This window comes from Harmonia axyridis, chromosome X (assembly GCF_914767665.1).
Source record: "Harmonia axyridis chromosome X, icHarAxyr1.1, whole genome shotgun sequence".
NCBI lineage: Eukaryota > Metazoa > Arthropoda > Insecta > Coleoptera > Coccinellidae > Harmonia > Harmonia axyridis.
In genome coordinates, this window is record NC_059508.1 from 15583885 (window position 1) to 15597036 (window position 13152).

Here is a 13152-nt window from a genome sequence, read left to right on the forward strand (position 1 = left end):
CAAATAAATCACTGTGATTTAAAGGACTATGAATAAATTCCAAAGAGGGAAAAATTAAAATTTCTTTTTGAGAGTTCGTCTTTCTTGTTCAACATGTAGAAATTAAGAATGTTAGAAGAGTTTGTATTGAAAAAAAAAAAAAGTTTGAGATCGACACATATAGGGTATGGTCCGTCGAAAATTTTAAAGCGGTTTTCAATGTTTCAGGTGACCTGCTTCTTGATTACGGACCGGTTGACACTTGTCAATGGCCAATAAAATTTTTCATTGACAGAATTTTGGAGGTTATAAATGGTTGATCTCGTTTAATTTGTAAATAACTAATAGTTCTTAATCGCTCCGAAGGGCATTTGTTTCATAATTAAAATAATAAAGTTTTTGAGTGTCAGATGGCATGGAAAATATTCAGAAACAATAACCTGAAAATCAAAATGACAACTGTCAACCGGAGTGGGCGTGGTTACCTACCTAACCAGAATAAAAGTACGGTTGCTCTGGTGACAGATAACTCACCGAAGTTTGAGGAAATAGTCACCGGTTTTTGAGGAATTTGACATATCTGGACCACCAACTTACTAACCATAGTAACCAAGGTGATATACAGACCATACCCATACATAGTATATATATTTTGGCAATAGTATGGGTCACGGGATGCCAACTGTATCAAATGAAATTTTTCTGCTTGCGAGTATTAATTTCATTTGTGTTAAGAATTGGTTTTGGTTGTATTCAATTTAATTATCATCAGCAATACTCATTTTTTTTTTTTATATACGAATTTCAATGAGATGTTCGGAATAGAATCTCGAATTTTGTTTAGTGAACAGTAAAAGAATTGTTTCGGTATTCTGGCATCGATATCTTCCTATATAAATTGATTTGGGGGAAAAAAAAAAAGAATGTATGCCAACTCACCTCACGGTCATAATTCCTCGTCTTCTGTGTCCTTGGCGGGTGAGAATGATGAAGTAACAGCAATTTTCCGGCCAGCTTCAAGAATGTGGCATTCTTCGAAAACTCAGCCTCGTTGCCAGGAACGAATGTTAAGCTTCGCAGAATATTCGACATACAAACACATCTTTTACCCAAATTGTCCTGGCTCTCCGTTAGAAGAATCAAACTAGCCTCGTCGCGCGTGTAAGCCTCGTCTTCTACATCAGATGACCGTCTCCTCTTGAAAGAACCGGCCCTGTTTTGCACTTGCGAAACCATTTCATTGTCGCTAGTTTCGTTAGTTTTCAGTTCTCCGTTCACACTCACGCTCAAGTCAACACTGGTTTTCTCACACTCAATGTCCTCAGTCTTTACTTTGTCAATCAAGTCTGCACTAGGCGTGTTGTTCACTTCTGCAGATATGATCGCGGGCGCAGATTCTGTGCTATTTGTGTCCTTCTTTATTCGAGATATCACATCGTTTAAAGTCTTCGTCCTACGTTTTCGGTCCGACTTCGAGGCCGCTGGGGGACCCTCATCAGGTGGTGGCGTAGGAGGCCTGAAAGCACTACAACATTTCAATTTTGTGATCTAAAATCCTCAGCAATAAATGCAGAAAGGAATTATCGAAGAACATAATGATATATAGCTTATTTACAGAATCCCTCTGATTCTAATAAAAATTTACAAATATACATGAATAAGTACATAATTTTGAATGTTTAAAATCTTCAGAAAATATTTGTTTTTAGTTTAATCGATAAATAAAAGCGAGTATGAAATCACCAAAACGATAGACTAGAGCAAAAGTTGTGTTTATCAGAGTAGAAGTTTGGCATAACAATAATTCCAATTTATGATTAAATGTTATCAAGATAGAGAATGAATGAAAATAACATTAATAAATTGAACTATTACTAAAAGAAAGGAATATTCTGGTTTTGTTAGAACTATATCGAATCAATCGTACATGTTTTTTCACAAGATCACCAATAATCTCTTAAAAAACTGTGGAAATTGATATCATCAACATTCAAACTTAGTAGTATCTATCATATTATTTTTTTCAGTGAGAACTTGTTGTCAAATAATTAATGAATAGAAATTTTTGACATCCTTTAAAAGCTAATCAATAATATCGAAAAATACCGAAGAAAGGACATAGAGAATCATGTTGAGACCTTTCAATTTGTTTAAAAAATACTTAGAAGGCTTTCATATTAACATCCGAGGAATTATTCACTGACCTGTATGTTTCTTCTTCCCTTTTACAGGAACTTTCTCCTTCCTCTTTCAGTTTCATGTGAAACGGTATTCTCCCAAATTCAGCCTGGAAAGTAGGCAAGAGATGGTCAGCATGAATGTTCCATGGATCAGTCTCTACTTCTTTGAATAAGTCTGATTGATGGGAGTCTCCGTGAACATCCCACGATTTCCTATGGTCCCTGACGAATAAGTCATCACTCTTTTCAACTTTGATCGGATCCCCGCGACGTGATATCGTCGAATAATTGTTCGTTTCCTTCAGTAGAACAGTCTTATGATCAGGATCAATTGGCTCAGCAACTGCACCCATATCGGGCTCCTTTGCCACTTCCGTTTCTGGCTTGGGGAAGGGACGATCGAAGATGTCCGACAAGCCTTTCCTGGAAAAATCAGTGAGAAAAATTATTCACACAATCGGGATAACAATTTATCCTCAAGAGGGGTATATACCCTTTCAACAGTTCAAAAAAGTTCCATGCTAGAGACCATTATTATTCATTTTAAGGATTTCGTCGTTGAAAAATTCATTAATTTTTTTGGAATTACAAAAATAAATTACATAACTGTTTCATTGAAGATTTAATGGAATATTTCCATGAATATCGATTAGTGATTAGTGGTGAAAAATATTGGTTGGTAGAACTGTTTTCAGTGTCACAGATTTGACAGATAATAGATAAAACAATGACAGTACCAAGTTCCAAGAACCAACATAAAATAATGGAATATAACCAAGAAATCTGTGTGAAAATGTGATATTCCCGCATGATTTTGTTCTAGTTTAATGCTAGAGACCACTATTATTCATTTTTAAGGCTTCATTGTTGCGGAAAGTCCTTATTTATTAATTTTTTTGGAATGAAAAAAGAAATTAGTCGACTGTTTTCATTGAAGAATAAATATATGCATAATTTAAAATTCCTAACAAGCATTTATTCATTTTTTAATGAATCCTCACATAAAAATATTATACAAAAAGTCTTGTCGAATGCTGAAAAATCCAGTTTTTATAAAATCAAAAGAAGTAAACACGTATTTCAATGTGGTAGAAGAGGACAGTAAACAAGAGGGACGTTTGAGATTACTTCACTCTGAAAAATGGTGGGATTTCGAAAACGCTGAAGGTAGAGGAGAAGGTAAACTTTGGCAGATCACGAGAATGTTACGTGGTATAAACCTCTCTTACTACAAGAAAGTAATTTATAATACAGTACAGATTGGTTCTGTACATTATTATCCCTAATCAACTGGATTTTTATTGAAATTAATAGAATATTTCCATAGATATCGATTAGTGATTTTAGCAATGAAAAATACTGGTTGGTAGAACTGTTTTCAGTATCACAGAATTGACAGATAACAGATAAAACAATGACAGAAGAGTTCCAAGTACCAACATAAGATAATGGAATATAACCATGAGATCTGTGTGGAACTGATTATGTCCTACAAGATATGGAAAAATCGTAAACCACAAGGTTCCCTTACCTGAAATGTTCCAACAGCAAGTCCAACAGGCTTGGCCATTGGTTAAGTCCAAAATATTGTATTGAAGTGTCATCGTATAATAATATATTCAGCATGTCAATAGCGTAGGTACTTTCAGCAAGAAGACCAGAACGTAAACTCATCATTATCCTCCAAGCGTCCACTGGGCCTAGATCCTGTTTGCACAACTTCTTCCTTCTATACACCACAGGTACAGTGGCTTCCACGCTATCAGGAGGAAAAGTTATTTCCCTCTTGGGTACCTGGTTTGGAGTGTACGAGGCACCCATCTGAGGCTGCTGACCACCTTTGGGTGGTATCATAGACGGTGAGAACGGTTTGCCAGATCTGGGACCCATGGGCGTTCTCATGGGAGGAGGTTGTCCTGGAACTTGTGCAGCCATAGCGTTCCATTGTTGTTGACCTGGTGGACCTTGTGAATAAGGTTGATTCGGTGGCGGATATCGGTCCCATTGACCACTTGGACGAGCACCTTGCCACTGCTGAGATTGAGGGCCACCGGAACCGCTATACTGAGACGGCCTGAATTGACTATTATTTGGCCAATCTGGAATTAGACAAATCGATATTAGTTCAAACTGAAACAATCGGATGCTATCAAATAATAATTACTTGCTTAGTAATTTTCAATTGTATATAACATTGAAAAGCAATAGGCCTTAGGTCGATGGCCATTTGCTCAGGGCAATAAATGAGAGTACTACTACGAATAATAATAGTAACTGCTACTTCTAATAATACTTACTATACATTTGCGGGCGATTCTGACCATATTGCGAATAAGATTGCTGGTCTTTTGCAAAATCTGGATGCCGTCTAGGTGGCTGCGGTCCAGGCGGTGGCATATTTTTTGGTTGTTGATAAGATGTGGAATTTGGAGCACCAGGCTGCAACAAAACATTTAAACATTACAGATTTATTAATTTCTCTATGAAAAATTTGAGCTCAAATATTTTCTGTTTGTTCATTGATCCGACTTGAAAGTTTTCCAAACATTTGAATAAATGGATAGAGAAAAGACACTGGGCAATTTAATAAAGATTTTCAGACACAAGATGAACGAACTCTATTTCAGAATTGATGTCAAGAAACGTCAAATATTGGTTACCTTCATTACTAGGTCATTGTTTTTTATTTTATTCATTTATTTTTTTATCTTTAAATTGCAACCAAAGATAATTGAAATATTTGATTACTTATTTAATAATTTCGGTTGTGTTTATCATTAACTCTTATCTACGACTAAGGTTAGGTTATTATATGTGACTGATGTGCAAATGAAGTAGAGATAAAATTTTCCTATTCCTGAAATGTCAAAATGCAAGCCTACCAACACAATTTTTATCTGTTGAACATGACAACTCAAATTAGGACAAACAATGTACATAACATTTATATTTAATACTTTTCGTAATTTCACTTCAAGTTTCTTGCTTCAATGATACAAAAAATGCTAAATGATAATCTATCAAATATTTATGAACAAAACATGGAAATAATCTCAAAGGTTTGCAGCTCTGAAACTGTAATTGTGCCAGATATCTGTTAACAATCAGCCCAGAGATAGACATGAAAGAGGCCTAGAGTGATACAATGTTAAGGTTCAATTAAAGTCATTAGTTTCAATTTGATTATGCTAGTTATTCTCTTACCTGATCAGGCCTGTAGTAGTCTTGTTGTGGTGCATAAGGACCTGCGGGTGGCTGAGAAGTCGGAGGACCTCCAGAATTAGGTGTAGCACCATAAGACGGTCTGGGTTGATAGCCTCCACTTGGCGTATTGCCCATGCCATATCTATTGTAGTGGTCTTGAGAACTCGCAGGAGGCGTTTGACTACTTCCAGGACTTGGAGGTGGGACACCAGAGTCACCTCCAGAGTACGGAGGGTATGGTGATGGTCTCACAGCAGGAGGATAACCAGGGCTAGACGAGTATGGTGAATACTGATCGGAAGGAGTCCCTCCAGGTCCAGCTGCTGGATTAGGATACTGATTATAACCTCCTATTCCAAAAAAAAAAAATAACAAAACGATTTTAGAATGCTAGGTTCCAGATCTCCAGAAAGAAATCTCGAGAAGAGGTTATTTTTTATTGGATACGTTTCGAGAATTTTGGGATTAAAATAATATCGTGAGCAAAGCATATCCAGCGTTAACCTCATCTAGTGGTCTCCTTCCAGCAGATATAATATCTTCCTTGTTCTTAGAAAATGAAATGAAACAAATCAAATATATATGTATATATACATAATGATGAACAAAAGCATAAGGAAAAAAAAATAAAGCATAACAATAATCATTTCATTCTAAAAAATGGAAGACACGAATTTTTGACAAGCCAGAAAATGTACAGATCATTCAGTTCAGGAAAATGAGGTTGCTCACCTCCTTGACCGCCGCTATAATTTTGACCCTGTTGTCTAGGAGGCGCGCCAGCGGTATAAGGTGGGTGCTGACCACCAGCGAAGGGGCCTCCTCTGGGGTTAGAACTTGGCGAAACGTCATCGAATGGATTAGAAACGTTCACGTTGTCACCAGCCCCGCCAGCGGGGCTAGGGCCTCCTGGTGCACCTGAATTGTTCAAATGATTCACATTACCGGCACCTATAAGATAACAATTCATCCTGAGCAACTAAACAGAATTTTTTTTTCAGGAACAGAATAAATCCCAAGCAACTGGCAGAATCCAAAAAAAAATTACAACATCTACTTCAGCACTCCAAGAAGGGATTAAACAAAAGCTGATAGAGAATGGCGAACCGAATTCTAGGGAAAAAACCCGCCGTTTTCTAACACCAATTTCAAACCTACATTTTTGGATTTAGTTACCACGAAGGAAATTGGATTTCAAACATTAGAAAATCGATATCCTGAATTTTGAATCAGGAAAAAGCTCGACTATCATTTATCTTCAAATTTTAGAATTCCAAAAATAAGGCGTCGAAAATATTCAATCAATTTCGAAAACTTGATAAGTAGCATCAGTTATGATATGGGAGATAAAATAAGATAAACGTACTAAATTATAATTTCACGAAATGCGTGTACGGAAATAAAAATGAAAAGAAAAAAAAACGAGGTGTGAAATATTCTTGAAGAAAAGTATGACAATTAAAAAAAAAAGTAGGGAAGTCCTATCGAGGAAAAAACTAGTCCAAAGAATAATTAAATTAGTCCAAATCAAATAAAAACTAATACGCGAATATTGTAATTATCAAGATGGTTATAAAAAAATATTGATTAAAACTGAAAAAGACCATACCATATGAAGTATTCAGTATTCTCTTATCTGAATAGACGATAGAATTGAACATTGAAATCTTCAGAAAAATTCTTTGCGTCAAACTAGATCGAAGTCATTTTTATTAAAGAACGGTGTTAGCATTCAAACGGAAAACATATTGTTATATCCTGCGTTTTCAGTGTATGTTAATGAAAAAAACAACCTGATAAAGCGGCATATGCAGTTCATGTGGCCATATTTTCCAATACCGAATAAATTGCGAATGAAATGATTATCTATTTGAAAGCATCCAAATTAAATGCCAAATAATCTGAGGAAGTTAGCTTTTGACTGTTTTTCTTTCGAAAAAACAAAAGGCAAAAATTGATGGGAAAATCCACAAGAATTTTGAGTACCTGTGATTTTTCTCCAAATATGAACAAACTTCTTTGAATTCATCATTTGTACTAGGTAGTTCGAATTAGTATCACATAAATAAACAATATGAGAAAAATACTCCAGCGACAACAAATAATCTGTTAATAACTTGTGTAAACATTGAATTTATTAGACTGTTTGGTAGCACACAAGAATTTACGAGTTAAAATTATAATCGAATCTATCAATTATCCAAAGCATGAATGAAATATGGCAAATATTGAAAGCCCAATATTATTAGATCGATGGATGACACAAATTTGTTAACTTTCGATGTATTTTTCCACAAGGAACGAGTACAGCATTTTGTTAATGGTTTGATCAGGGATTTACGCAGAAATGATTTATTTTAAGGTCAATTTTTTTCAACTACAGTTCACTGTCACCGAAAACGTGAATTAGCGCACAACTGAGCTGATGAGGCCTCGGTACCTACGGTCGTCAACTGTCTTCACACCGTCAGTTAAATTAACCGGAGGTGAAAGTACATAAGCCTGTACAGCTTATTATTGCAACTACTTATTAGTGTTGATTACAAGCGAGTACTTCTGTAGAAAATGTTAATCCAAAACAGAAAACATCACTGATCAAACCTAGCTGTTAGACAAAAACAAGGAAATGATGAGGTTTGATGGAGTGCAGCACATGAAAATGACAGATTATCAACAACCCACTAAGACTATAGTATTACTTACCACCATGAGGCGATGGCGCATTGGCCTGTGAAGAAGGTCTCTGTCCAGTATTGTAGTCCTGGTTAGGACCTGGAGCATATCCGTAACCATAGCCGTCTAAGGAACCACCACCGGATCCAGGTGCCGGAAACGAATCCTGTGAGTTCGAAGAACCTGGCGAGGGCACAGATGCTGCTTTGGCGCTCTTCTTCTTAGAGCTAGCCTCTACCTGGTTTATTATCGGCTGTGGATCAATGCCGCCCCTGTCGAATTGACATTCGTAAGCCAGCAGGTTTTTCGTATAATGTTTCCTCAGTGTATATGCAGCGCTAGACGAAGCTCCAATCCCTAGGAGTCCAGCTATGTCTTTCCACGTCTTGTTCTTCGTCACCTCCATAAAACCACCACGTTCTTTCACGTAAACGTAAAGTCTGAAAAGATCCAGCGGGTTTTTTGAGATGGTTGGACAGGTGGTGATCGGTGTTCTTCTCTCGTCCATGAATGCCAGGAGTTTGTCCAACCAACCTCTCCTGTCTGGACTGTCATCCATTTCGTACAGTTTTCCCAGACTGTCAGTTTTCTGGAAAAGTAGACTGGTTTCAGTCTTTGTCGAAAAAAACTTTTTTTTTTTTGGTTTAGTGCCTTATTGAATTTGTGAAATCCCGTAAGTTGGTAAAATAACTAGGTAATTTTGGGTTATTATATCTAATTGCTGGTCAGCAACAACTTTATTCACAGGGTGATCCCGAAAGTGCAAAAAAATGACCAATTTGAAAATTTTGAGAAAACCCTGTGAATAAATGGAGACCTTTTATTTTTAAAATAAAAAGTGTTAGTGTTGGTTAACTTCATCGTTTCCGAAGTGACAGTTGATCTAAAAGCTGTCTAGCATTAATAAGTTAGTAGTAGCATTAGAAATCATTAAATTAAATTTATGAACCTTTGATCGGTAGGTGTCCTGTGGAGGCACGTGGCTGTTAAATACCTGTAAATACCCAAAATTAGCTCGAAAAGTGTACTCGATAAATAACTCAATAGCAGCTGCGAAATATAAATAATAAGCAAGTACCGTTAAGTTTGAACATCAACAGTTGGCTTACATCTGTGTCAAAATTAAGATGTCTGCAAATACTGGTTGTCCAATCACTCTTGAAAAGGATAGAACTATTTTGTGGGAATGATGTATTGATCTTATAACCCTAACTTAGGGATCTCATGTGCAAAAAATACCCTTAATTCAATAATTCAACTATATAAGGCCAATTGAAAAGTCCCCGGTCTGATGTTGGTACTAGTATTAAATCCATATAAGTTTTAGTTAGTACCAACCTTCAAACGATACGTGTCAAAATTTGACAGCAGTCCGACCATTAGTTTGTGAGATATTGCGTTCTGAGCGTAGCTACTTTTGTTTTTCGAAAAAAGATGGATAAAGAGAATTTCATGTGCTGATAAAATATTGCGTTTTGAAGGGAAAAAATACAGTTGAAGCAAAATCTTGGCTTGATGAAGAGTTTCCGGGGTCTGCACCAGGAAAATTAATCATCATTGATTGGTGTGCTAAGTTTAAACGTGGTGAAATGAGCACCGAAGACGGCGAACGCAGTGGACGCCCAAAAGAGGCTGTCACCGACGGAAAAATCAAAAAAGTTCACAAAATAATTTTGAATGACCGTACAGTGGAGTTGATCGATATAGCAGACATTGTGAAGATATCATCTGAACGTGTACATAATATCATTCACGAAAATTTGTACATGAGGAAGCTGTGTGCAAAATTGGTGCCGCGCGAGCTCACAACCGATCAAAAGCAACAACGTTTTAATGATTCTGAGCAGTGTTTGAAGCTGTTCAAGTGCAATAAACCTGAATTTATGCTTCGATATGTGACAATGGATGAAACATGGCACCATCATTTCACTCCGGAGTCCAATCGACAGTCAGCTGAGTGGACTGTACACGATGAACCGAATCCAAAGCGAGGATAAACACAACAGTCAGCTGGCAAGGTTATGGCATTAGTATTCTGGGATGCGCAAGGAATAATATTAATTGATTACCCCCAAAAGGGCTAGACCATCCACAGCGATTATTATATAGCGTTCTTGGATCGTTTAAAGGAAGAAATCGTTAAAAAACAGCCCCATTAAAAAAAGGGTGCTGTTTCCTCAAGACAATGCGCCGTGTCACAAATCAATGAAAACAATGCAAAATTGCATGAATTAGGCTTCGAATTGCTTCTGCATCTACCGTATTCGCCAGATCTGGCCCCCAGCGACTTTTTTCTATTCTCAGACCTCAAAAGAATGCTCGCTGAAGAGAAATTTAGCGCCAAGGAAGAAGTAATCGCCGAAACTGAGGCCTATTTTGAAGCGAAAGACAAATCGTACTACAAAAATGTTATCGAAAAGTTGAAAGATCGGTATAATCGCTGTATCGCCCTCGAAGGCAACTATGTTGAATAATAAAATCGAATTTGTCTGTTAATGTTCATCAGAATTAATTAAATATCTTCAAGAATAGTTCGAATATTCAGAAAACGAAGAGTTGGAAAAATGTCCAACAACTTTTTCAACATTATTCCCTCTACTCCTTAGAGGTATAAAGCTGATGTACGATCCAAATTAATCACAGTCTAATGGACCTCTTTGATAACTAACGGTATCGGATTAAATCTACTTCCACCTAAGAACGTGTTTCACAACAAATCACATCACGGGTGATTTGCATCAACAGTAACCTGTGGTAGTTGCTTGGTTTATAATGAAGCGAACGCAAATGCAACACATTCCAACAACCCACAATCAGAGTATAATCATAGCTTGCTCTGGTACCCAACGATGGGGCTCTTGAAGATGTGCGTAGAATTCTTTTAATTGAAAAAACTTGTCAAAAATATTGTGACGGGTGTTTCTTCATCTCTATGAGAAGGTTTGACGGTTGATGTTCTGTGGTTTGACAGTTGAAATGTCAAATTGTGTTAACATGTTTGATCAGTAAGGTTTGGCAATTCATCATGAATAGTTCAACTCCACAAAGCTTCTAAATTGTAGAAATTAATCAATTATTAAATTAATTGGAGCATTAATGGAGCACCATTTCATTTATGGTTAAATAGCTTTGTCAATGAGCAAAATTGCCATATATGGAGTAAGGACAATCCTCAAGCCATTCACGAAGCAGGTTTACATAATTTGAAATTGACTGTTTGGTAATCGTTTCAATAATTACCTAAAAATCGAAGACACAGTTTCATTAAGTATATTTCTAATTGACATTTTAAGCAGCCTATTGCAACAATCAATGTGCTGAGGGTTTACAATGAAAGAGAGTTGAACAGAAAGCTACAAAATCCAAAAAATATCAGATTACATAAAATATTATCACAAAAAGAATGAAAACAAGAACGTGTTTCAAAAAAGTTACATAACACATGAATTCTTTCGTTTGATACTCCTTTGAAAAAGGTGTGCCACTCAAAGTAAAGATTGAATTCATTAGACTGAATCATGTATTTTTTTATGCTAATGATGATATTTCTCTAAAACGTGGAAAAAATATAGATTCCGAAGGAAAAAACTCAATAATCTGAGTACTGCCCTCAAAATATTGAAAATACATTAATCGCTTTGAAGGGCTTTGCATGAATCACCCTGTATCTACGGAAATAAAGTCTTAGGATACAAAACAAGTTACTTTTCTGAAAGGCCTGCATTCACCATTAGGCTATGGCCAGCCACTCATGTTACACCCTGTATAAGCAATAATGGCACAAGGATAATGAGATGAGTAACCGGCATCAAAGCTTCGAAGAAGAAATTTAGTACAATGGTAGATAAAGAGTTTTACAACATCAATAAAGATAACTAGCGAGTCAGCCTTGTTGGTAGATATACATAGTCTGGCCGATAGATCTACACTCTTGAAGACATACATCTTTGAAAAACGAACAAAACAAAAATTTCGCAGCTGCATATAGGAAAACATGATCACTTACAGGACTAGCAGGTGTCCTTGGCCAATTCGGACTGCTGATTTCGCTGTATTCCTCGTGAATGGAGTTCATGCTGGCTGCGCCTGGCGATGGTACTGTACTCTGAGGTGTAGAGGGATGACTGTAATGTCCACCCATATCATTCTTCCTACCTGATTTCGGCGTGGTGCACTGAGGATCCTCTCCAGATGCTGCAGAAGCATTGGACAGGGTCGACTGCTGGCTACCTTCATCAATAGGTGCACCATCCGGACCAGTTGTGACAACAGAAGTCACAGAACCCGAAGAAGCAGTAGACACATGTGCACCCATACCACTCTGAGCTGTCGTAGTTATACCATTATCCATCATATCTGGAGGTATAGAGTGAGAATTTGGAGTAGAACTTGGTGGAGGCATTGGACCATCGTGCTGGGAATGACTGTTAGGCATAGGCTGGCTGCCCGAAGAAGGTATATTGGGAGGGCCCATACTAGGATTGTTCGGAGGTCCCATTCCACTATGGTGATGACCAGGTGGTGGAGGCCCCATGTGGTAAGTCTGCGGAGGTCCAGGACTTGGCGGAGTTCCTGATATCGCACCGAATCCCATCTTGTGTTGTAAGTGGTGTTTGAGGTAGTGAGGAGGTCGTGGAGACGTCGGAGCTTGAGGTGGACCATTACCCTTCGAACTTGGTGGTGGTGTTGGCCACCCTTGTTGATAAGGCTGGAACTGCGAGTTCGGCATGTGGTTTGGTTGTCTGCCCTGATACTGCTGGGCCGACATTGCGTTAGATGGAGGAGCTTGAGAGACTGGTGGTCCGTATCCTTGCCCAGGGTACTGTTGTGATCTGGGAGGATAGCCACCTGATTGAGGATACTGTTGGCTGGTCTGATATATAGTCATCTGTTGCGCGGTGGGAGGAGCCGATGGTGTCATCCCTGGATGCGTTTTGTACCCGTGAGGCGCATGGGAGGGATGCGATGCAGGGTGTGTACTTGGGTAGCTGCCTGGCGCAGAACCAATGGGAGAGTGGCTGATTCTGGTAGGAGGGTCTGATGGCCCGCTGGAAGGTCGAGGTGGCATGGGAATGTTCTGTTGACCTGCAATAACAATCGGGTGTTATAAAAATGT

At 37.8% G+C, this 13152-nt stretch overlaps 1 protein-coding gene across 13 annotated transcripts in view; it reads right to left on the reverse strand.

The window, feature by feature from the left end:
• LOC123686437 (trithorax group protein osa) overlaps nt 1-13152 on the reverse strand; it is a 73096-nt gene that overhangs the window by 1756 nt on the left and 58188 nt on the right. For 3 of the 13 annotated variants that reach the window (XM_045626568.1, XM_045626567.1, XM_045626576.1), the window contains 9 exons: nt 12043-13121; nt 8986-9030; nt 8067-8625; nt 6096-6314; nt 5364-5713; nt 4457-4598; nt 3691-4258; nt 2184-2582; nt 919-1495 (listed from right to left, as the gene is read on the reverse strand). In XM_045626568.1, coding sequence (XP_045482524.1) covers nt 919-1495; nt 2184-2582; nt 3691-4258; nt 4457-4598; nt 5364-5713; nt 6096-6314; nt 8067-8625; nt 8986-9030; nt 12043-13121 — 3938 coding nt within the window. Of the gene's footprint in view, nt 1-918; nt 1505-2183; nt 2583-3690; nt 4259-4456; nt 4599-5363; nt 5714-6095; nt 6315-8066; nt 8626-8985; nt 9031-12042; nt 13122-13152 lie in introns of all 13 variants that reach the window. The other 10 variants (XM_045626565.1, XM_045626566.1, XM_045626575.1 and 7 more) reach the window with 6 other exon arrangements.